This window comes from Mixophyes fleayi, chromosome 2 (assembly GCF_038048845.1).
Source record: "Mixophyes fleayi isolate aMixFle1 chromosome 2, aMixFle1.hap1, whole genome shotgun sequence".
In the NCBI taxonomy this organism is placed as follows: domain Eukaryota; kingdom Metazoa; phylum Chordata; class Amphibia; order Anura; family Limnodynastidae; genus Mixophyes; species Mixophyes fleayi.
Genome location: NC_134403.1, coordinates 335447149 through 335473531, shown reverse-complemented (window position 1 = coordinate 335473531; position 26383 = coordinate 335447149). Strand labels below are relative to the sequence as shown.

Genomic DNA, 26383 nt, shown 5'->3' with positions numbered 1-26383 from the left:
ACCCCTATTTATTCTATACTAGAGATAGGCAACATGCAGCCTGATAGCTGCTGTGAACTACAAGTCTCAGCATTCCCTACCACTCGGTCATATTGATGTTGGATTTGCTCAAACCTATTCAAGACTTTACAACAAAAATGTTACCTTGACAAGATTTTTCAGTACCAATATATTGTTACTATACCAATAATAATAATTTTAATATACAGTATTTTGTCTGTGCTGCAGAATAAAGGACTAGACTTAAATATTCGCAGGGGAGTGAAATAAATTCTGGGGTTCTAACTCTGGAAGTGGATTTGTCCATTGGCTCTTACACTATTCCTTTCTCCTCAGCATATGCCCAAAACCTATTGCAGACATCTCTTAGGGAAAACTACAATACAATAACCATTCTCACTTCTGTGAAATATACACCTAAAATTTAGGTGAGATGCTTAATACAGGAGACATTCACTGAGGTTAGTGTGAACTCAAGAAAATGCTCGTTACGTGTAGGCCAAACCTTGTACTTTGTAAACATGCTTTGTTAAAAGTAAAGACACATCCTCTTTTACAGTACAGTGTAGTAACGAGGACACATCCTCTTTTACAGTACAGTGTAGTAACGAGGACACATCCTCTTTTACAGTACAGTGTAGTAACAAGGACACATTCTCTTTTACAGTACAAGTACCAAGCGATTAATGATTGTAAATGCTGTATTGATGGAAGCAAACACTGGTCAGAAAGTGTGTGTTCCCTCACGTCATTTCTGGACTATGAGAACTAATGCACATTTACAAGGATTTAAGAATACGGGTTGAACCCCTGATTTTAACACCCATATGTTCAAGCCCTCAGAGACTTGGGGCCAGAGTCATTAAGGAAAGTAAGGCAAAAAAAATAAGTAAATGTTCTTCGGGACAAACCATGTTACAATACAAGGGGTGCAAATTAGTTTATTGTTTTGCACATAAGTTAAATATGGATGATATTTCATCTAGCACACACATACTTGATACCTTTATTGGTACACTGAAATTCAAGTTGATCTAGGACTTGCCCTACCCCAACTATAAATATGCCCCACATTTTAAATTTACCTCCCCCTCCAATGCAACATGGTTTTGCCCAGGTGCGAAGTTACTACTTTTTTATGCTTTGCTCCCCTTAATGGCTCAGGCCTTTGGATCGCATTTTACAACATTTTCTATGGAAAATCATTAGCCTGCCATTTCTTAGTCATGTTGAGTAAAATAAGACCCCGACTGGCATAAAAACGTTCATTTATTATAAATGAAATGACATGTAACACAAAGACAATGGTCACACAGGTTATTTGTCACAGTTACAACAAAGCTTAGTCCAGCAAAGCACACACAGGTGGAAAATAATAAAGACAATTCAAAAATAAACCAAAACCTTTTAATACAAACTCACTGCTACCCTCCAAATGTGTTTCCAGATGAGCCCTATAGTGGTCACCGTGAACTGCTATGGCCACCAGGGGTAAATAATATGTATAATTGTGCCTTTCAATTACTGTTAGGAGTATTATTGTTGTATTTAAAACTCTGCTATAAGTATCCCCCGACAATAGTGTAGTAATGTAAATACTCTGTGCACAGTATCCATTAATCTTGCCCATGTTGAACCTGTTTTGCCTTGAATTGTAATATTGTTGGTGGAGAGGGGTTGGGTGTTCTACATGTACTTAACACTGCATTGTGTAACAGCCACTATAAGAGGTAGTGAGGGACATTTCTGAGAACTGGTGAACAGGTTACTGAACAAAAGGTGCTGTTACCTATAGCAACCAATCAGATTCCAACTTATTTCTCTAGTACAGTATAACGTGCACCAGTTTCTATAAATGTCCCCTTGTGTATCACACACTGTGATTACTGCTCATATTGCCTGGTTTATATAGAATGCTGTTAGCAATCCAGAGCATGTGAAATAACAATGTTTTTGGAGCTTGAATATAAAACCCCAACCCCCCTGCCCAATTCTTCTTTGCTCCATACAGCCACCTATGCTCACTATATAGAAATATAAATAGGCTCCCTGCTGCCTAAATACTTTTGTTTTTTCTTTACAAGACGTGTGGTGTTTGCATATGGCTTTTATAGATGATGCCGGTTGAAATCCTTGGCCATGCTGTTGCATCACTTAGAGTATATTACTGTACAGCAAACACTAAATGAAGATTATAACGTGTAACAGTCACCGGCACAAGTAAATAAACAGTAGATTACACAACAACACACACACACAACATGCGTAAGTGTTCCTGAGCCTGAGGAGATGGGATGTAGAAAACAAAGTACCTGACGTTTTTCTGAAGTAGACAAAACATAACTTAGAGCAGGCCTGTTCAACCGGCGGCCCTCCAGATGTTGTGAAAATACAAGTCCCAGCATGCCCTTCCAGCTATCAACTGGTTGTCTACCAGCAAAGCATGCTGGGGCTTGTAGTATCACAACTAGTATCACAACACCTGGAGGGCCGCCAGTTGGACAGGCCTGACTTAGAGGGAGGAATCGGTTAAGGATAAAGCCTACATGAAAAGGAATACTGTAAACATTTAGGTAAATTGCTGCTGTTAGAATTCTGTCAGTTTGTTGGGCACTGGAAACAGCTTTCAGAGTGCGAATTCTAAGTGTCTACTTCATCTTCAATGAATCGGCAAGTTGTTAATGAACAATACAATGTAAACCCAAATAAACTGCAACAATACATGACATTTTGTTGCTGTCCAGATAATTGAGCATTGTGCATAAAACCACTGAAGAATAATAACACTACTACTGCTCAACATAGGTTTATTATTAAAGTTTCATTATATGATGCACTGACTGTGGGACGTTACAAAGGAAAGACCTGTCTATCCTACCCAATCAAATTGTGTTTAGAAAATGAAAGCAGTTTATTGGTTGCTATGAACACCACCTTATTACTTTGCACCTTATTTCAACCAAGGCCGCCATTGTATTTTGCAATATATTTTAGGTGTTTTGGATGTATTGTTTGATTTTGATATTTCTTTAAAATAATAATCACCCTTTAAAAAAGTGTTGATGGGTGTAGCCATTTTGTGAGCTGAGCTGATATTCTGCGTGTCTAATATGCCTCATTCTCATAAGCATTCTTTGTTGTCACAAAATGGCTGCCAACAGTGGGTGTATGTGGTAGGTACAATTTAATGTAATCTGTTTATGTCCGTAGCTCATGTGTTTACTTAACAGCAATAATGTAAACAATTATTCAGTAAAAACAAATCTAATCTAAATTTTATCTTTTAAATAATATCACAGAAAGGTCTGTCAAATAATGAGTTTCTAACCAAACGTGATGATCATCTGTATTTAAATAACTATGATTCATGTATCCAAGGGATATTTGTTCAGAGTGAAAAGGATCAGTAATTAACATCCCTGAATACAAAATTAGGACAGTTTAGGCCACACGGCCCATCCATCTAAACCATACTTGCCAACATTTTTTTTTTTTCTTCCGGGAGATGCCGGCTGGGACGTGGGCGTGCAGGGGGCGGGGCTGCGAAATCGCGTCATTTTGGCCCCGCCCCCGTGACGGAATGACGCAAATCGCGTCATTTTACAGTGGGGGCGGGGCTAAACGCCGCGATTCCGGGTGAATCGCGGCGTTTAAACTAAATTTTTCCCCCTTCCTATCAGGGAGATTGCCACACTCGTCCGGGAGACTCTCGCAAAATGCGGGAGTCTCCCGGACAATGCGGGAGAGTTGGCAAGTATGATCTAAACCCCCCACTCCATTCAACCACTAGATTTCTGGACTACACTGCAACTAGCGGGGCTGTTGGCAGGTATGACGCTATGTCTGTAGTCTGCTCCAGCCTGATTAGACATTCATTACAGTATTTCACAGCACAAAAGGTCAACTATTAGTTGTAGACATTACCACCAAAATAGAAATATGAACTGTGCGATGTACTTCCTGTCGTCCGCACAGAGGGAAAGCACAGGACAGATGGAGTCAGTAATCCTGAGGAGCCCTGGCATGGGACTTGGTGAGTAAAATGTACTTGGTGGGTGGAAATATCCTCTGCGGAAAATTATTAAAATTCATATTTTTTTTTTATTGTTGTCTTAAATCTGTCTCCTTAAAGGGGAATCATAATCTAAATACACTTTATTAAAGGTGCGTTACAGGCAAGTGTAATAATGTTATGCTGTGAGTGGCAGAAATAAGTAGGATGTGTTATGTCTTGTGATTAGTCGGCCATGACAGCTATTCATAGGGATGCTAAGGGGAGCCCTATCATGCATCTGTTCACTAGTGACTAGAGCACCAGCTATCCCAAATAGATTTAATCAGGCTAGCCCAGATATTTATCTCTAAAACCATTTGCTACAGTATATTCAGACGATACAAGGTAACCTCCATCTGTATTTTCCCAATTTGTGCATGTACAGGTAATGAATCCCTTCACTTCTCTACTGCAGCATTTTAAATGTTTTAATCTGCAGGTTTCACTATTGTCCTTGAAGAGATTTTGCCTGTAACTGAAAATCTACAGAAAGGGCATACTAAAGGTAATACGCCTATAACACACCAAACCGATGTATGATTTACTAACGCAATAAATTGTATTGTTTATAATTAAAATACACGTTGGTGACGTCCCTCTTTGAAGAGGAGGATCATAATAACAAAATGGTGATGATCATCAAAACTACACTTTTTTAATTTGTGGGCTTCCGGCTTAATTAGTTCCTAGTGAATTGATAGGCTAAATTTCCATTTTGGTACAGCCCACAAAATGGCTGCCGCTGCTACATGTCTCCAGTCCACTGTACAAAGACAGACCTTAGGGAAGGTCTAGAGTGAAATCGAGATGTGGTCATGTTGTGAGGCAACGAACACACGCACTTAATGAAATAAAATTATATTTGGTGCAAAAACCAACAATATTCTTCTGAAACTCTTACTGGACTAATGTCCAGAGAGAAACATTGCACAGGCCTGACCCAAATATGCACACTTTCTATGTGTAAACAATAGATTCAAACTGCTGTGTGAATCTTGTACAGACATGTAGTTGGTTTTCCTGATTGTAGGTGTTACATTGGATTAAGTTATATTGAACCTAGAGTTTATATGGGTGTAGGCGAAGGCTCCACTTAAATTACAGCCATCTCTGCATGGGATAGATGAAAAAGTTAAATCTGCGTTAAAATAAAAGTGTTATTTCATGTCTAGTTAATAATGGCCGTGGCTATAATGTTCACACACCATGAGTACGGCCTCTGGAAGTCTGCACTTTGAAGATATTCGTGTACAATGGCCGCAGTCATCAGACCTGAGGGACATATTTTATCAGCCTTCGCTGTGGTGCGTCACACAAATTCTTTGGTTTATTTGAAACAAAAAAAAAAATGATCCAGTGGTAAACAGTATTCTTAATCCCTTTATGTATTGAACAATGGCCTATCATAAATAAGGGCATAGTCTTTGGTTGTCAGAAATAGGGTGTGTAGTCCACTTTGCTGAGGAAATCTATTTCACACACTCTGTTCTGGTTTGTAAGCAGTATCAGAACCAGAGGTTTAACATATGTAAATATTCCCTCTTTATCAGCATGGCACCCTAATAACAATGTTTTAAAATCAAATAATAAAAATCAAGGGTGAAAATCTGTTATAAATTTGCTACAATTTAAAATGTCCACGTCCCTTTACGTCGATATATTTTCAGTGTGTTGACATAAGAAGTATTTTTTCATTGAGGGCTCAACTAAAGCAGCTTAGCAGTACATTAATACTGACAGACAGCATCTTACACTATTAGTTTAACACTGAGGTGAAGGCAGTGAATATTGATGTGACAACACAGAGACATCTATGACAGGAGCCCGGGGTTTATGTCAGTCCAATTTCTTCCAGAACGCTTCGTGGTGTCTCTGCTTCCTGTGGAGGTAACACAAGATATGCGAGAATCAGTTCCAGTCTACAATGGCTGCATCAAATTACCATGTATGTTAAAAGTAAGTTACAATACAGTTAAACAGCACGATATGACTGCTAAATGCATCGACAAAAGCATCTAATGGTTATGGTATTTTCAGTTTTTATAGGGAAACCTAGTCTCCTTGTAACTCCAAGCAAGTGGCCCCTAACAACCTACTTGGCCAGTGAGAAAATAAATATTTCAGTTTTAAATCTGTTACTCATTGAATGTGAGGTAAAATTGTATGATTATATTTGTGGAGATTGCAAAATCCTGTTTCATGTGGTGAGAACTTAAATGTCGGGTACAATTTTTGATCCAAAGCTGGACACACATGTATCAGGCCAAATCAGACAGATCTGGTTCATCAGAGGCCATGTTACCGGTCACACAACAACTCATCAATTCTGTAAACTTTTATCCATAAAGTCAATTGTGAACATACTAAGAACACACTGGTCTGACGAGGTCAAAAACTACAAAGGTTGCTTATAAAACAGTCCATGTACAGCTAATAGTAAGTGCCTTCATATTACATCCACATACAGTAATGCTTTCATATTTTCAAGTATATTGAGCAGATGGTCCAATATCGCTTTGTGTGTGGAACCAAAACAGGCCAAATGTGATAATATATGAAATAAGCATTTATCAGACATGTTGGGAGATGGCCGCAGATGACCTCTCTGTGTTGTCATCTAACTAGTACATTAGCCTCTACGACAACAGATGACCTCTACTGGTCTCTGTGTGGTCATCTAACTAGTACCTTAGCCTCTACGACAGCAGATGATCTCTACTGGTCTCTATGTATGGTCATCTAACTAGTACTTTAGCCTCTACGACAACAGATGACCTCTACTGGTCTCTGTGTGGTCATCTAACTAGTACCTTAGCCTCTACGACAGCAGATGATCTCTACTGGTCTCTATGTATGGTCATCTAACTAGTACTTTAGCCTCTACGACAACAGATGACCTCTACTGGCCCTCTGTGTGGTCTACTAACTAGTACATTAGCCTCTACGACAGCAGATGACCTCTACTGGCCTCAGTGTGGTCATCTAACGAGTACAATAGCCTCTATGACAGCAGATGACCTCTACTGGTCTCTGTATGGTCATCTAACTAGTACTTTAGCCTCTACGACAACAGATGACCTCTACTGGCTCTCTGTGTGGTCTTCTAACTAGTACATTAGCCTCTACGACAACAGATGACCTCTACTGGTCTCTGTGTGGTCATCTAACTAGTACCTTAGCCTCTACGACAGCATATGACCTCTACTGGCCTCGGTGTGGTCATCTAACTAGTACAATAGCCTCTATGACAACAGATGACCTCTACTGGTCTCTATGTATGGTCATCTAACTAGTACTTTAGCCTCTACGACAACAGATGACCTCTACTGGCCCTCTGTGTGGTCTTCTAACTAGTACATTAGCCTCTACGACAGCAGATGACCTCTACTGGCCTCGGTGTGGTCATCTAACTAGTACAATAGCCTCTATGACAGCAGATGACCTCTACTGATCTCTATGGAAGACACTGTTGGGCCTCTGCCCCAAGAGATCAGATCTAGTCCAGTTTGGTCACTTACACACGTCACCAATTTGGACTCTTGATTGTGATAATTGATCTCTGGGCCGATTGGAGGACTGTAGCGTGTCTCGCAGGCATAACAACGCAATGCACTTAAACCATGTGCTATATATATGAATTAAAATTCAGAATGTTGGTGCAAAATGGTAAAACTATTTTATCAAACAATGGTTGGCCTTACGTCCATACTTTGAAGTAAAATGAACACTAAAAAAGGCATATGTTGTAGAAAAGGATAACTCGATACATCAATGGTTGTCAGAAAACTCTGTTTATCAATCCTTTTATTTCTTGTGGTTCCTCCCAACAACCTTTAGCAAATTTCTAAATCTCTCTGTCCCCTGCCCATGCTCATGTACCCAGATGACTCCTCTACTCCAAGCACAACTGTCTCCTTTCCACTCTGGCACCGTATCCTATCCCTTTGTCTTTAGGTTCAATGTCCTCTCTGCCCATATTTAAAATAAAAAAGCTGAAAGCCTTCCGCTTAAACAACTGCTACATTTGTCTGCTTGTAGTAAGTGGATACTCACTTCTCAGAACTGCACTAGGTTACTTTATATACCTCTTAGCATTTATCTCATTACCTATTTATATCATGAGCGCTCTATGGCAAGGCTGTTTTGTTCGCAATATAGATAACTTTAACATGTGATCGCTCCCAGTCGGGAAGGAGAGTAATTTATGAACAGCAAAATATGAAGTTGGTCATAGCAATTTACATTGTGCAAATGCTCTATCTGTCTGAGTTGTGCACACATTCCAGTTTTTATTACTGCCCCTTAACGATCAGTGTGTGCCCCCAAGGATCAGTAACAAAACAAGTCATTCTGCAAACCAGGATACACCAGTAATCTTGACCCCATCAATCTCATTTAAATATAGCATCCTGCAAACAATGGTGTAAAATGGAGCACACTAGTGCGCCTATTCTCCATTTACTTATGCATGCCACCGATTGCACTGAGGGCTCGCAGCTTTGTCCATGATCCTTAACAGATCACTTTATAATATATACTAGATAATCTGCATTCTATTGTAAATGACTTGGATATTAGAAGTCACCAGGGAATTCTGTGACCATATAAAAGTATAAGGCTACTGCCTTAAGTATCTCTAATACTTTACAGTAGGGACTGTATTATTCCTTATACCAAACAAGGTTTCCTATAGAACATTGGCATAACATCAGAACCATTATACAGTTATATACATATATAAAATATATGCGTGTGTCTATGGGAGGTGACAACCACTGACAAGTGAAGTAAATAACATTGATTATCTTGTTTCAATGGCACCTGTCAAGGGGTGGGATATATTACACAGCAAATGAACAGTCAGTTCTTGAAGTTGGTGTGCTGGAAGCAGGAAATATGAGTATAAGTAAAGATTTGGGAGGCTTTGACAGGGGCCAAATGGTGATGGCTAGATAGGCGTCTCCAAAACAGCAGGTCTTGTGGGCTGTTCCTGGTATGCAGAGGTTAGTACCTATCAAAAGTGCTCCAAGGAAGGAGAACCAGTGAACTGGCGACTGGGTCATCGGCGCCCAAGGCTCACTGACGCACATGGGGAGCAAAGGCTAGCTCATCTGGTCCAATCCCAGAGAAGAACTTACTGCACAAATGTAAAATTTGCTGTAAAATTGAATGCTACCTATGATATAAAGGTATCAGAACACACAGTGCATTGAAGCTTGCTGTGTATGGGGCTACGTATAGGCACAGTCTGGTCTACGCCTACAATAGGCACTTGAGTGCCAGAACTGGACCATGGATCAATGGAAGAAGGTTGCCTGGTCTGATGAAACACGTTTTCTGGGGAAGAGATGGCACCAGGAGGCAATATGGGAAGAAGGCAAGCCAGCAGAGGCAGTGTGATGCTTAGGACAATGTTCTGCTGGGTAACTTTGGGTCCTGGCATTCATGTGGATGTTACTTTGACACGTACCACCTAGCTAAACATTGTTGCAGACCAAGCACACTCCTTCTTTTCAACGCTATTCCCTGATGGCAGTGGCCTCTTTCAGCAGGATAATGCGCCCTGCCACACTGCAAAAATTGTGCAGGAATGGTTTGAGGAACATGACAAAGAGCTCAAGGTGTTGAATTGGCCTCCAAATTCCCACAATCTTAATCTTATCGAGCATCTGTGGGATGTGCTGGAAATACCAGTCCGAGCCATGGAGGACCCACCTCGTAAATTGCAAGACTTAAAGCATCTGCTGCTAATGTCTTGGTGCCAGATTTCACAGGACACCTTCAGAGGTCTTGTAGAGTCCATGCCGAGAACGGGTCAGAGCGGTTTTGCCGGCACGAGGGAGACCCACAATGGAATGAAGGTGGTTTTAATGTTGTGACTGATCGGTGTGTTTATGTATATGTGTGCATATATATTATACAGTATATTAACATTGCCAGTGTAATATGTGTATTAATCTTTTTGCAGCATAGTCTTTTCAATTTAAGCTGTTATAAATTTCAGAAACAATACTCTTGACTCATAAATATGAACTGTATGAACTGTGTGCTTTCACATTTAGCAAAGGAAACTCTTAAACAAATCAATACATTGTCCATGCAATGTGTTTTGCTGTATCACTCAGAACTTGCTTATAAGGACATTGTGATGTAGGGAACATGTACAGATTCTACCTGGGGATGAGGTTTCCTAGAGAAAGAGTAATAAGTGGATTCCTGGGGGTAAATGTATTCGGTGGTAGTCACATCCCCGACTACCTAAACCCCGACAGCAATTAGGCCTACATGAGAACAGCGATGGAGAGCATACCGGTAGTGGTTCCCCCCGACAGCTTGCAAAACAGACTTCACATATACTTTGAGGAGTTTGTATGTTCTCCCCGTGTTTGCATGGGTTTCCTCCGGGTGCTCCGGTTTCCTCCCACACTGCAAAAACATACTAGTAGGTTAATTGGCTGCTAACAAATTGACCCTAGTCTGTGCGTATTAGGGAATTTAGACTGTAAGCCCCAATGGGGCAGGGACTGATGTGAGTGAGTTCTCTATACAGTGCTGCGGAATTAGTGGCACTATATAAATAAATGGTAATAATAATAAATAATAATATATACGCGGCGCATGAAGAGGCCGTCCGCCCAAAATGACGTAAGTATACAGCGTTACACTGTCATTATTCATATTACGCTGTTCATTTAAGGAGGCGCCAGGTGTAGCATCAGTACAATGTTTTTTTTTTTCAAAGAATTCTTCGTTGTACTGGCGCTACACCAGGCGCCTCCTTTAATGAACAGCGTAATAGCAATAATGACAGTGTCGCGCTGTATACTTACGTCATTTTGCCCGGACGGCCTCTTCATGTGCCGCGTTTATGTGAAGTCTGTTTTGCAAGCTGTCAGGGGAAACCACTATCGGTATGGCCTCAATCGCTGTTCTCATGTAGGCCTAATTGCTGTCGGGGTTTTGGACCTCTTGTGTTTAGTACCCAACCCAATGTATTAAGGAGCGATTTTTGCAAAGCACTGATATTCAGAAACTTTGACAGTGAAATGTAAAACGGCAATGTGTTTAAAGGCAAGATTTGCCTGGTGTACAATAAACCAGTTTATACTGGTTTACACAATGCCTTGCCATTCAAATAAGCAGATCCCCATATTCTGTCTCCAGGTTCTAGCAAAAAAGTTTTTTAATGTAATAGTCCTAGCAAAATAGTTACCAACAGAGTTACAGACAACATATTTAATACTAATTGTATTAACATAAACAAGTGCTTCCATATTGTGTAAGTATTCCCTTTGCCACGCTGCACATTCTATTATCTTACATTATTGTGATACCGAACAACACATAAAACAACACAACTCTGGGATGTCAAGTAATACAAAGAACGCTAAAGTACTAGTTCAGTATGCGTAAAAAAAAACAACAACGCTAAAGCTTTTCTTTTTTTAAACTTACATATTAAAAACAGATAATATTAACTGCATAAGTGATCACCCCTTTCCTGTGATACACATAAACAAAACCTGGAGCAACCGGTTGACTTCAGAGGCCCGATGGCCGATAATTGATTAAGGGCTATCTATACAATGTGAAAGGTCCCATAGTGGATTAGTGCCTTTCCAAATAACAGCTTCATCATGAAGATCAAATATATTCAAAGCTACTCCAAGAAAAGGTTATTTAAAATGCACCAATCAGAGTAAGGATATAAGATGATTACAAAGACTTTTACTATTTCCTGGAACACCGTCAAGTCCATCATAAAGAAAATAGAGAGAATAAGGCAAAACTGTGAATTTGTTTGTCTAGCACAGGCTATCCCTCAAAACTGGGCATACATCTGAGAAGGGCACTTGTTAAGGAGGTCACCACGACTATGGCAGCTCTGACAGAGCAGAGACAACAATAGCTCAGACAAGAGTTAGTTTTCCATGGCAGAGACAACAATAGCCGAGACCATCACAATTCTGTGCTTTATGGGAGAGTGATAAAAAGAAATTGTTGAAAAAAACTCACCTAGAGTTTGCCATAAAGCATATGGAGACCTCATACTAAGCGGAGGAATATGATATAGTCTGATGAGAACAAGATTGAACTTTCTGGCTTTAACACTTGACATTATGTCTGACACAAGCCTAACACTGCATCATCCTAAGAACACTATCGGTAGCATGAAGCATGGTGGCAGAAGAATGATGCTGTGGGAATACAACGCTGCTTACATTTCAACAGGACAATAACTTAAAGCATGCAGCAAATAGAGTGGCGTAATAACTAAATCAATGTCCTGGACTGGCCCAGGCTTCAGTCCCACTTAGGAACTGTGGAATGTCTCTTAGACCCCATCCAACTTGATGGAACTTGAGCCATAGTGAAAAGAAAAAGAAGGCCAGAAGGCAGTGTCCACTGTCCAGGAGTGCAAACAGAGCCCGATTAAGACCACAAGGACCTTAGGCAACATACATAATAAGGTATAAGAGTAATCTGGGTCCCTCCATGCAAAAAAATGTTTTCATTTAATGATCTGAAACTTCTAAAAAGTGCCAGTTAACTAATCCCTTAAGAAAAGAAATCGTTTAAACTTTGCTTGCTGGAGGAATGAAGGAATGAAAGTCAGGAGAGAGACTTTTATCTTTATAATCCTAACACAATAATTAAAGTCTCTCTGAACTTCTGTCCCGTATTATGCAGACTATTAGCACAGTGAATGTCATGTGTTCCCTAACAAAGAGTCTTTAGTTAAGATGATTTTTGTTTGAAGAATTGGAATATTTCATTTTGAAAAGGGCACATGGGAACATGTGCCAGAAATTGCTATTTACTGCTCAAAATATACATTAACCTATGAAGTACACAATCAAACTAAGTGCATATAGAAATTAAATACTATTCTGCATATATACAACATGCAGCCTATCAATTCACTAGGAATTAGTGGCATCACTCAGCCACTTTGTCAGCCTAATGAATGGGCTGCGTTCTCATGAATATGTGTAGGGGACAGGTACACTTAGGGTAAATAAACACTTATGCTTGTCCAAGTATAGATGCAGACACTCTTTGTGAGTACAAAGTAACACATTTCAACATACACAGAAACACAGCACAGAAAGAATTGTGATTGGATGTTATTATTGTGATATTAGGAGCCAGGTATACACATTTGGGAGCTAATGAAGGAGTTATATGTCCATTTAGATATATAAGTCAAACTTGAAAAAAGAAAATGGGAGGGGGAAAAAGGTACAATGTACTGGGTTCAAAAGAAGGGCACCATTTAGTAACATGGCACAATAGCACCAATATGGTCTAACCCAGAGTTTCCCGAATCCAGTCCTCAGGAACCCCTAACAGTGCATGTTTTCCATATCTCCTTATTTGAGCACAGGTGTGTTCATCACTGACGGACATATTTTAAAAGATCCACATGTGGTATTAGTAATGTCACTTGTGACCTGAACAACCTGCACTGTGAGGGCTCCCCGAGGATTGTATTTGCAAAACCCTATTCTAGCCAATGGTATCCAAATATATATTAGCTTGATGGGTGGAGTGCAAATCAAACAAAAGCTATGAGTATATTTCTGCATCCTGTCTGTTCCGCTCTTTGACAGGTTAACAAAGGGCAGATAAATCAACATTGTATTTCTATCACAAAACACACAGAGTGCACATGGTTGAATTACCAAAAGAGATGCAGAATAAACACAGCGCTGAGAGTAGCATTCACTCAGGGAAATAAATCCGTGAAATACAGAGTAAATGGTAAAACATTTATTACATGAAACAGTATATAATATTAATAAACACAATAATAAACACCAAGTAATTACTTAGTCTAATGATCAGTGCATGGATCTAATACTCTCATAAAACATAGATCACCGGTGATACACAATCATATAAATCTAAACTCCAAATACAAGAGGCAAACTTTAATATGCAAGTGGATCCAAATCGGTCTCCTTGTTCTCAAATAAAGAGGATTGAAATAATATATATGGAATATATATATATATATATATATATATATATATATATATATAGAATGGGAATAAGTTCAACTTGTTTCCACAAACACAGTCTCTAATTCCTAATATAAATTGTTAAATAAACAGAAACGGTTTGACTGTATAATGTCTGAAACAGAATCATCAAACATCCAATAATGTAGATGGAGAAATGGGTAAATACAATAGAATGTATCTGACTGAGCAGGGGAGCAGAATATTAGAGACTGTCCTGTTTCCCTTGTTCCTTTATCTGCTCTGTGCACAATGTCTGCATCTCTCCATGAAGTCTTATGATCTCTATGCATCCTCCTCTCTTCTGTTCTCAAGATACCCATGTGCATAAGCCCTAATCAAATCCCGTGGTCCTTTTAAAGGCCACATATGTTTACTAAACGTATGATGGAGACTACTTACAGAGTGACTTCTAAATGTAACAGTCTCCCATTATATGAGATATAATGACACAATTATTGTGTATAGCAGGGATAGGCCTCTATGGCTCAAAATGATAAAACTCATAAATCAGCGCAAAAAATTAAGTGCAGCTCTATTATGTGGCACCTGATCCGACTAAGAGCCAAACAATACAGTGAAAAACAACAGTGAAAATAGAGACGGTGCTCCTAATAACAATTTGTACCTAAGAATTAGATATGCTATAGTGATTAATCCAAAAAGTTTCTAACCCCGACAACAGTTACCGTGACATCTTCACTCCGAATCCTAAGAACCCCGACATATTCTTCATCTCGACTGTTCAGAAAAATGACTTGAAGTAAATGCGATCCTCTAAGAGCCCGGTAGCAGAGAATCACGTCGGTGTGCACACGGACACTATTATTACTACAGATAAGTGGGGAATTGAAAGAGGTGTCTCCTCTACAATGTTTTTTAGTACGGCTTACATAATGTAGCCTTAAGGAATTCTAGAAGTGCACCCTCAGTAATAATAGTGTTCGTGTGCACACCAACGTCATTCTCTGCTGCTCCTCTTAAAGGATCGCATTTACTTCAAGTCCTTTTTCTGAACAGTGGAGATGAAGAATATGTTGGTGTTCTTAGGATTCGGAGTGAAGATGTCACTGTAAACTGATGTCGGGGTTTGAAGCTTCGGAAAAAGTACCCAACCCACCTTAATAATGGTAATAATGCGCAGACCGCGTTACTTTTAACAGTAACGCGGCCAATTGAATTCCCCCTATATGTGCGCTCCCAGCTGCCGACGCATTTCAATTTCAAACAATCTTTATCAAGCATGTGGAGCAATACAATGAACACCCTATTTAAAGGGATGCTGACCAATCATGAACCTAATACATCATTCACAAGGGATGAATATATTTTTTAGGGGGGAGGATTATGTGTTGTTTGATATAACCTTTTGGTTTAATCACTATAGTATATCTAATAATCACTATCTACTATATAAATGCCTAGTGGCGTGTGTGGAAAAAAAAAACCCAAGCTGCAGCGCCACCTGCTGGGCAGAGTTATACACTGACCTATATATTTCTTGAAGGAGAAGTGACAGTTGGGAGTGGTTGGTGGTTGCCGGGGGTGACAGTGGGGAGTTTTTAACACCTTAAGTAGCTTGATGAAGGATGTGGCGATGAAGATGAAGAATCAGGTGATGCAAAAAAATGATGAGGTGGTGACATGTGGACAAAACCACATTAAAAAAGGGCGCTTGCGTTGGGAAGTAACGCTCTTCCCCTGAGGAGGCCTGGGCTAGGCCCAAATGCATGACAAGAACCTTTTTAACACCTTAAGTAGCTTGATTTGACTAGAATGCATGAGTATCATGCACGGGTTAACGTGTAGTATATCTAATTCTAAGGTACAAATTGTTATTAGGAGCGTTGTCTCTATTTTCACTTTTGTTTTTCAAGGTCTTTATAGCTACCAAAGCAAGAAACAGGACAGTGATTGACTAAATATACATTTCTTCTATCTAGCACATTCTAGAGTATATTTCTCACCCATATTGTTCCTTTATTGCCTAATAATGGTCTAATATCTGACCTGCATTCATCCCTTAGTGTCAACATATAGCCTAATGTCCAGCCCATATTCATCAATTAGTGCCAACAAATGGGGACTACAGCAAAAAGGAATATTATAATTACAAATATATGTATGATTGTTAGATTAAGATTGAAATGAAGACTTACTTTAGCATCCTAATACAAGGAAGGGCATACAGAAATGAAAGGGAAAAAAAGATTATATTAAAATAGCAAATATTTTTATGCAATAATACGTTCATAAATAACCTGTTACAAAAACAACATTACGGTGGATATCAAATAGAAAATATAATCCTATTCCATCTAAAGACTGGTATATACTGTATACCATAAGTATAAATAATGATATATTATATAATTATATATTATATAATAATAAAAGCAATTTTGTATTACTTCTTATTATTTGACACACATTGATGAAATGCATCCATTTCTAAGATTGTATATGTATGCATATGTATATATATTATAAAGATATTATTGCTGCAGTCAAGTTAATAAAGGTGTGCTCAATACTCAGGCAATACTCCTGGTCTCACGTCAACACTACTTCACTAACAACCACATAAACAGTCACCCTTCACACAACATTGAAACCCCTTAGCCTATCCAATAACTCTGACCTCATAGACTTCTTTACTTCAGGTGATATCAGGCCCGTTCCTAACCCAGATCCCGCCTGAAGTGATCATCCACACACACAATTAATTATTGGTTAAACAAAACCAAAAACATTTTTTTGGGGCTGGGCCATGTCCAATGTGATCTGGAGTGACTCACTCAATAACTCTCCACCTCCCCTTTCCAGCCTGTGTCTCTCCTTACAATGATGGGGATTGTAGTCCTCCAAGGTCCACTGAGACAGTTTTGTGCATGGCGCATTTAGATTCACAGGCTCATCAGCATAGTGTCCCTGGATATTAGGTTAGAATGCTGATAAGTGTGCAATTGGCAGCACTGTGTATCGGTCACCATGTTTATGCCATCATATGATGCCTTTTATGCATGTTGCTGATCTCCAGCACAATACACCCCCTCTGCTTGTGTCTACCATAGAGCGGACAGGACTGGTGACCAGCATTCAGGTGGCTGATTGCAGCTTAAGTATTGGGGGGGTTGGAGGCCTCCCCCAATACTTTGGAGCCCTGGGCAACTGCTCAGTATGCCACACCCCAAAAACTGTCCTTCACTGCATAGAACAGTTTGTCAAAGCATTTAATATCATTCAGGAAATTCTTATTGACAACCATAATGATCTGTGACATTCTCTCTTAGTCAACAAATTAGTTAGTTTTGCTAGAGATGGCAAATACTTTTGAAAATATGGATATGAATGTTATTGTTGTTAGTATTATCTTTTTTTTTTTAACATATATTGCGACAATCATATTACACAGCGCTGCACATACAGAGAATATGTAATCAGTGTTGCCAGCAAACTGTATGTCCATTGTGTTACTATATTTTAGATGTTCCATGCTGGGAATTCGCATTACTAAACTAAATATAGAACAATGCATTAGTACACAAAATACTTAGCAGAACTTCACACAGAGTAAAACCTTTGATCCGTTGAAAAATGTTTATCCGGCCAACTACGGTAACAAAAAGCCTTTCATTGTATTGTTCCTCGGCGGCGATATATGTCAAGTTGCCTGAAGAGTGGTGTTTCTGAAGCCTTTAGAAGCAGATCAGTATTAGTCTGCAAGTGTTTTATTCCTATAAGGATCCAGAACTGCAAACTGAGATCATAGTATTATGTAGCTAAATGTGATTTAAAGGAAAACAACACTTTTATAAAAAATAAATGAAATCTCTCTCTAGTGTGGTTTGTCAGTTTCTCCAATAACAATGCCACAGTCATCATCTTGTACGAAGGTTTGAGTGTCAGAGGTTCTAGAGGTAAAGCTCAGGGTAGGTAGATAGATGCTTTGTTATCCAGAGTATTGACTGCACTTACAAGAGCTGGTTGTATCGGTCAACAGTAAAAGGAAGGTAGGATATTTTGCTAGCAAAATAATAATAATACAGAAGCATATACTGAATTTATTTTATGAGGGGTGCTGATCTACTTAAAATGGCGTTAAGTCAACAAAATGAAAAAATGTACTGAAAGGAATGAAAATGAATTGCTATTATAGCCTTTAAAATATAACTGCAAAAGGGTAACAGAGGTTTAAATAAATTCAGCTGTAGCAAACGTTGCTGTGAACAGGAGAGTTGACCAGTAGCCAGGGATTTGGGATGTACTTACATATAAATATGGTAATGAACAGTGAGTAACTGTTGAATACTACTAATTTGACATTCAGGTGAAAGCAATACAATATCGATATAGCCTATCCTCTTCTACAAAATATCGTGACCTTCAATGCTATCCCATTGATTAAATTGCCATTGTGGGAAATGCATCATTAAAAGCTATGCAAAGTATGTCAGATTTCATTTGTGGTACTTGAGGCTCCAATGGTTCAAAATAATGACTCTGCAGGCCTTTAAGTTACTGTGACATCACTGGCCCTGTCCCGGTGTATGAATAGACCAATCCACACGGAGCATTTTTTTTACTGCAAGTCTTCAAATCACTCAAACTCTGCCTGCTTAGTTACAGAAGCCTCTCCCTCTTAACCTGGCGACCTGCTGCAGATCAGTGAGAGAGAGCATAGTGGAGATACCCAAGTGTAAAACTCTAATTATATCATGTATATTATTCAGCTCAGTAACACACAGCCTGTGATATATACTTACGTTAAATAGTGGCTTTTCTTTCTCCTTAATAATCATGAAACTACTTTAGTAATCAACTAACCTCAACATAGATAATAATAGTTCTAGTTAAAATTCTTAAGAAAACTGCCACCATAATAATATGATTGCATATGATGAGATTCTGATATATTGGTCATTTGACCAATAAAATTATGTGTGTGGTAACTGTAATCCTGGACAAGCATGGCGTGATTCAGCCAATCAGCCCAGTCATCTTCCTAATGGATGACCGATAATGATCCTAACGATTACATACAGATCATTTGCAGGCATCATGCCTATTTTAGGGTAAGACATGCTGTAATACCTCCAGCAGAATTGGCCCAACAGGAGAGTTCACAGTCAGTGGCTACACACACAGATATGGCAATGTGCTCTGTGTCTCAGAGAAGATATGGATGATGAAGAGATAAAGTGCAGAGTAAAGGGGAATAGGCGATTTGGGCTGTATTATCTCCTTTGAAATTAATAGAATATGTTCAGTGGCCCTTTGAAGGGTTCCCCACCTTCAGCTTACTTGTATTTATTAGTCAGTGCATACTCTACTGAAGCTTTTACTTTTCTGTGCTTTTCAAACATGTATTTACAGGATCAGACACAGTTGTTGAGTTGCCCTAGAATATGAGACAGCTCCAATGTGTTGTGTGTATTGGATACAGACCAGAGAGCAGCTGTGTGATGCATGAAGGTAAATAACTCTGTTTAAGTAAAAGTTACAGATAAGAATGTCCAAGGCAATGTCATCTAAAGGTGACAGACTCTTCTCAATTATTCTCTGATTCTAAATTATGTCTGTTACTAGAACAAATATTGAAAATATAAGACTGGAGTGGAATAAAGTAGACAGCTAATCATTTTGTTTTAATCAGACACAATCATTAAGCTGTACAATGTGTCTTCAGGGACATGATAATTACATTCAAAAGTGACAAGATGACCTCTGCTGTCAGACTGAGATGCCAAGACAATCTGTAATCTCATGTAACTTGGTCTGGGATCCCACAAATCTGTGGACTCAAAGCCGAGAGGTTGTATCCATTTATATTTTGTGACTGATGACCCATTACCCATAAAATCACATTTCTGATTGGCTGCTGTGAGGCAATAACCCGCTGTATGGTATATAGTTAATGCACATAATGGAGCATATGATATCCTCTGCACAGCCATTCATTTTCAGGCACTTCTATGAGCCCAATGTCGAGGCCCATTTGCATAATAATAACTGAGCTACAGCTCCATAATAAGTACAAATAACAACATTTTAGTCGAATTTGAATTTGTGATGCTTAAAGGACAATGTGATGGAGGAAACCCACAGCTGGTTTGCTGTTCATCTAAAATCAAACAGAAATTATAATCATAATTGCCAACTTTTCCTTGTTGGCTTCAGGAAGATCCCAGTGGAGGTGGGTGTGCGAGGGTGGAGCTTGACGAACCGCATCATTTTGTAACCGCCCCCTAAACAATTGTCACAATTTTGGCCAATTACAGCTGGGGGCAGGGCTAACATGATGCAATATTTGTGTCATTAAGCCCTGCCGCTTATCTATTGCGGGGGCGAGAACCGGGAGGTTGCCCTGCTCTCCCGGACATTCCGGGATAGAAGGCAACTATGCGTTAAAGAAAAGCAGATAATGAATCTCTAGAGACTGAAGTGTCTTTTACATTTCTGTCTCCATTACTGAAGTCATGTTGTCTTACTTGTCAGTCTTTGATTAAATATTGGTCTCCATGAAAATGGCCACCTCCATAGGCATCAATACATGGACATAGGACACAATTTCTGAACTGTGTCCCCATGCCACAGATGACAAAGCCAACCACGTCTTGTACTGGCTCAGCATCAGGGAGAATACCAGACTCTTCAGGAAGTGAGGGAGATCACCCCTATTTCAGGGAGTCTCCCTGACATGCAGAGAAAGTTGGCAAGTATGATTATAATTAATTAAAACATTTACTAATATTTTAAACAACTCCCTCAGACTTTACTCAACATCTCACTGCCACACTTATTACACCTAAATATGATGCACAGTATGTTTTATTTTTAAAGGCTAACTTCAGTTCTATTAAATACTGTTCTACACATTGTTTTATGCCTTTAAAAGCACCTATCACATATTGAGAGGAGGTAAAAACAAGCCTACGTACAGACCCTGGACCGTTACAGCCTGCAATAACAGGCTATAACTTTAACAGACCAGGGGGTAAATGTATCAAGCTGAGAGTTTTCCGGTGTGTTTGAAAAACCAATCACATTCTAGCTATCGCTTATTTAGTACATTCTACAAAATGATAGCTAGAATCTGATTGGTTGCTATAGGCAACTTCTCCACCTTTCAAGTCTGCCGGAAAACTCTCACCTTGATACATTTACCCCCAGGTCTTGTATTTGACAGAATGACATTTAAGACAGAAAGTGGGAAAAAATATTTCTAAAAATTTACATTAGCCTTTGATATATATCCCTCTTTTCCCACAACTACTGTAGCAGTACAGCTAACATTTGTGGACCCAAACCAGTGATCTGTGGAGAATCAATTCCTAATCAGTGGTATTGGGAGAATTTAAATAAATTAGGGTAATTTATCTATCCACTCTATTTAGTAGGATGAGATCTATGACATTGATTGTAATTAGTACCACTCAATCAGTTTACCCTGTAATCATATTTCTGTCAGACATTCCTTTCCATCAATATTCTGTGCAGCAGCACTCCTCATAGTGATTGTAGGGGGAGGTGCTCTGTGGTCATATCTGTCTGTATGACATTATTTTGCTCATTACTCTGGGTACCAGCACCACTTAAAATGACTGTTGGAGAGGCACTTGGAGGTCTTATCTGTGTATAACTTTCACTCAATTACCTTGGTTACAAGTGCTCCTCAAAGTGACTGCAGGAAGAAGCGCTTGCTGATCTTGTCTATGTGCAGGTGATGATAACTGAGCAGCACCAAATAGTTCACTATTTTTGTATTCTGAGCTTTCTAGACCCTGGTTCTCTAGGTAAAATATCATTATATATGGTTTACGCCATTTTTTGAAAATTCAGAACTCCCCACTAACAGTGTGGACCATAGCGGTCAGTTGTGGGCATAGAAATTGGGCACCCATTTAAAACATAAAAATTAACAAATACCTTCAAAAATGAACATGTTACCTTTATTTATTTTTTTAAAACAAGTTAGATCTGCCTTTATCCTTATTCTCGTTAGTAAAGAATGACAGCTGTTAGACAGAGGTCAGCCTAATATGAAGAGACATGGGGGTAAATTTATCAAGCTGCAGGTTTGAAAAGGTGGAGATGTTGCCTATAGCAACCAATCAGATTCTAGCTGTCATTTTGTAGAATGTACTAAATAAATGAGAACTAGAATCTGATTGGTTGCTATAGGCAACATATCCATTTTTTTCCAACCCGCAGCTTGATAAATTTACCCCATGGAGTTCCACCATGCTCTGACAGCTATAATGTCACGTGGGTCTGGCAGAATGACTGGGGCACATGATCTGTGGTGAGGCTCCCATTCTCTCTCTAACATGATGGATATATTGGTCCGAGAGGAGTTATACCTTAATGCATGGCTACATGTACTTGCAAGTGTTTTTGTATGCTTTCGGAAACATAAACACTGAGTAAAATACTATATACCTGTAATTGTTCTAATGGCCAGTTGAAATTCCCATAAAAAGTGTCTCATCAAACTCTTCTATGGTATTATACAGTGTCCAATGTTGGAGCCCTATTTCTGTCCAATTGTCCCTCTTTATGTTCTGATGTATAGAAAAACCTCTTCATTGCTTCTATAGTAATAATCCACGCTGTATACTAGTACTAGTGACGTTGCCTTATGGTGTCCGTCTCTACCTACTATAAGCTTTGTTTCTGCATGTAAAAGTCTATGGGCCTGAGTCATTAAGGCAAAAAAGGAGTAAATGTTCTCTGGGACAAACCATGTTACAATGCAAGGGGTGCGAATTAGTTTATTCTTAGTTTATTAGTTTATTTTGCACATAAGTTAAATACTGGCTGTTTTTCATCTAGCACACAGATACTTAATAGCTTTATCTTTACACTGAAATTTAAAGTTGATCTAGGACATGTCCTACCCCAACTATAAATCTGTCCCCACATTTTAAATTTACCTCCCCCTCCAATGTAACATGGTTTTGACCAGGTGCAAATGTTACTCCTTTTTTATGCTTTGCTCTCCTTAATGAATCAGGCCCTATGTGTGCACGTCAATGTCTGAACATATCAAATGTTTGATCAGATCTCCAATCAGAAAATGTTTTTTTTTTGTTTGTTTTTTTAACCTGACAATTAATTACTGCCAACGTGTAAGACCTCTTTGGGAGATTCCCACACTACTGCCAATAAATGACACTGACTGTGTCTCATTTCTGCAGGCTGCTATGCCTGGAGACTACATGGAGCAAAGGTCTGGCTAGAATCCTCTGGGAAATATCATCAGAGTGGAAATCTCTTGTAAGGGATCCTTGTCTACTATCTGTAATGTCTGGAGGTTTGGCATTAACATCTTTAGTTAACATGTTTAGAGGTTTTGATCATGAGCACCACATGTCTGTCTGCCAGGGTTCTATTCATACTTTTGGCTTTGTCCATTTTGTTGTCACTTGTAATGCAGCGAAACCCAAGGAAGGGATGTACTATGAATGTATGTGCCAAATCCATTATCTGGTCAATGCATACAGCAAAGGAAAACAAAATACAAAAGTAAAAAAAAGCAAATAAATGTAAGCAAGTAAACATCATTTTATTTTAACACATGCCAACAAAAACACTGGGTTTGCATGCAAAGTTCAGATAAAAAGGTTACAATATGCTCAGCAAACAGCACGAAGCATTAAAGGAGTTCGGCCAAGCACAAAGCACTCAATAGCCCAAAAAAAATAGTCATCATTGTCTGGCTCTGTATTGTTTATAAGTTGTTACAGGTGGAAGTTTTAAGCAAACAAAAAGTTAATCTGTTTTATGTAACCTCTCCTTTTGTCTGCCAAATTGTTTCACTTATGCCCATATACTAAAAAGTTTTACACCTGTAATCTCAGTTCAGCTAAAGGCTTTTGTCGATCTACATTTTACATAGAATGTGGCAGTTTTAATTACACAAACCTCACTACACGACGGTGAAAGTAAGAAAAATGCAGTATCTTTAAGTTGTTGCACCACTTCCTCTACCACAGTGGTGGGAATCCTGGTCATCCCCCAGTGCAGCCTCAGCTGTTCCGATAACCGCTGAACAGTATGTAGTTGTCTATTATCACCCGCGTTCTCCAACCAACGGGAAGTTATGCCAACCATGCGCGTGGCGCTGGCAGTCTTCTTGAAAACAAGCCCTCAACTGCATGTTTTGGGACAACGTTGGTCCTGATACATTGCTCTAGCTTGGAGAAGGCATACTAATAAGGCGGCATTCCCCAAAACAGTTGTGTGGAGGGGGAGAGTGGACAATAGAAATAATAATTGGGCAGATGGCAAATAACATTGTTATTGTGTTGTCAGTATTTAGTAAAAGAAATAGGCATACCACCTATGTCCCGGGGTTCTCTGCACCCTCTGCCGCTATAGCTGTGTAAGATTGGCAATTAAAGTTGGCATTATAAGTATTGAGGACAATTAACATAATTATGTCGCTCCTAAAAACTGCAATGGGTGAACTGCGCTCCAGGCTGAGTGTGAATATGGTGCGTTTCACAATGGATAATAAGATGTGGGCTTTTATTTTTGAGCAGACTGTAATTTAATTTAGAGAATTATCCTGCACGATAGGGTGCAGAACATGTTGATTTATTAAATGAAGTCTGTCTGAGAAATATGGTAACACATAAAAATAAATCCCTACTAATTAATTTACATTATTAATCAGTGTTAGCGATCAAAACAATCTGACGAGGACTGCAATATGTACAGCACATTACAAACGGAATTACTGTTTGATGGTGAATTAATACTAGTGTATTATGTAGTATATTGGTATATTTCATGGATATTACATGTTTTGTTCTGTTGACTGTGAAGCAACACTTAGTTTATCAGCAATCATTTAAGTGTAAGACTCGATATTGTTACAGATCTTTAACAAAATGTCTTATTGTCTGGGCTGATTATAAAATTAATACACAAGTAACACACTGGATTTATACTTTCTCTAGGTTGTACAGTGTAGAATAACCCTTTTAAAAGGGAATGTCCACCTTATCTCCTTGCAATACAATTTCTGTAAATAAATAGTTTATAATAGCTGTAAATACAAGCCCATTCAAACAGTCTCAACATCTTTTACTCCAGATCTATCGTTCCCCACATGCATTGTCATCAGTCCTATAGAAAGACCACGTCTTCTTGTAGCGCATTAACACAACACATAACCCGTCACCTTTACCTAGAAGACCATTGCACTTCTAGATACCGTTCATGCGTCGCAGGAAGAGGCCTGGCTGTGGTAGGAATAGCTATTTGCAACACATATATATATATATATATATATATATATATATATATATATATATATATATATATATACACACACACACACACACACACACACACACTTCTGCTGCAGATACACTAATGTGCTTAGCTGTAATATAAGCTACAATGTGTATGCACTCGAAACCATGGTTTCCTTCATCTATTACTGTATAAATAGCTGTATTTATCCCTTTGTCATCTCACAGTGCTGTATTAAGTGCCTTTATGTTATACCGATGTCTGGACTTAATCTATTCTCTCTCTCCGTCACTGTCACCCACATTTTTTTTCATCCCTCATTTCCTCTCCCATTACAGTAATTACCCATCAGCATCTCTTAATTTCTGCCAGCACCTTATCCCCCCCCCCCCCCCCCCCCTCCTCATCTGCGAGAACTCCACTGTGGAACCTTGGCTCTGGCACTAGCCCCCTCCAGGCATCACTATACAGAACAGCGTCCCATGAGGATGAATAGATATTTAGTTTACTTACTTCCAATGTAGAAAAGCAGACACTTTCTTTCTAACTTATCCTAGATCAATACGAGCAAATTGCTCATTGGTTGCTATGGGTAACACGAAATGACTAATACCCAGAGCCCATTAGAAAAAGTTAATAATGTCCATGTACAGGATGTGTCTTTTTGGGCTGGTAGATTGTACATACTTTTAAAATGTCTCCAGGTGCTAAAAATAGATTTCGCAAATAGAGCAAATTGCTGTTTTTGAAAGAAATAAAATAGACAAAAATGAAGAAATAGTTGCAAAGTGCAATTTAACAATTAACATTTTGGGCAATTGAAAAGTAAATTACGGAAGTCAGTTTAAGTACAAGAATCTTTCAGAGTTTTATGTGGTAACAAGTAAGTGATAATAATGAAAATATCACCACTTAACATGATTCCAGTTTGTCGAAAACTCCCCAAAAATCCTTGTAACCATAGCAGACTATAGATAGTAACTAGTACTATAGGCTTCACCAGAACATCCTTCTAGTAGATATTGGAGAATCTACAACC

General features: G+C 38.9%; 1 protein-coding gene across 2 annotated transcripts in view; it reads right to left on the bottom strand.

Annotated features, from left to right (window-relative positions):
- Positions 1-1251: 1251 nt before the first annotated feature.
- AP1S2 (adaptor related protein complex 1 subunit sigma 2) overlaps positions 1252-26383 on the bottom strand; it is a 56866-nt gene continuing 31734 nt past the window's right edge. For both annotated transcript variants that reach the window (XM_075196974.1, XM_075196973.1), the window contains one exon: positions 1252-5933. Coding sequence is in view for 1 of the 2 variants with exons in the window: in XM_075196973.1 (XP_075053074.1) it covers positions 5886-5933 (48 nt within the window). In the remaining variant the exon portion in view is untranslated. The remainder of the gene's footprint in view (positions 5934-26383) is intronic.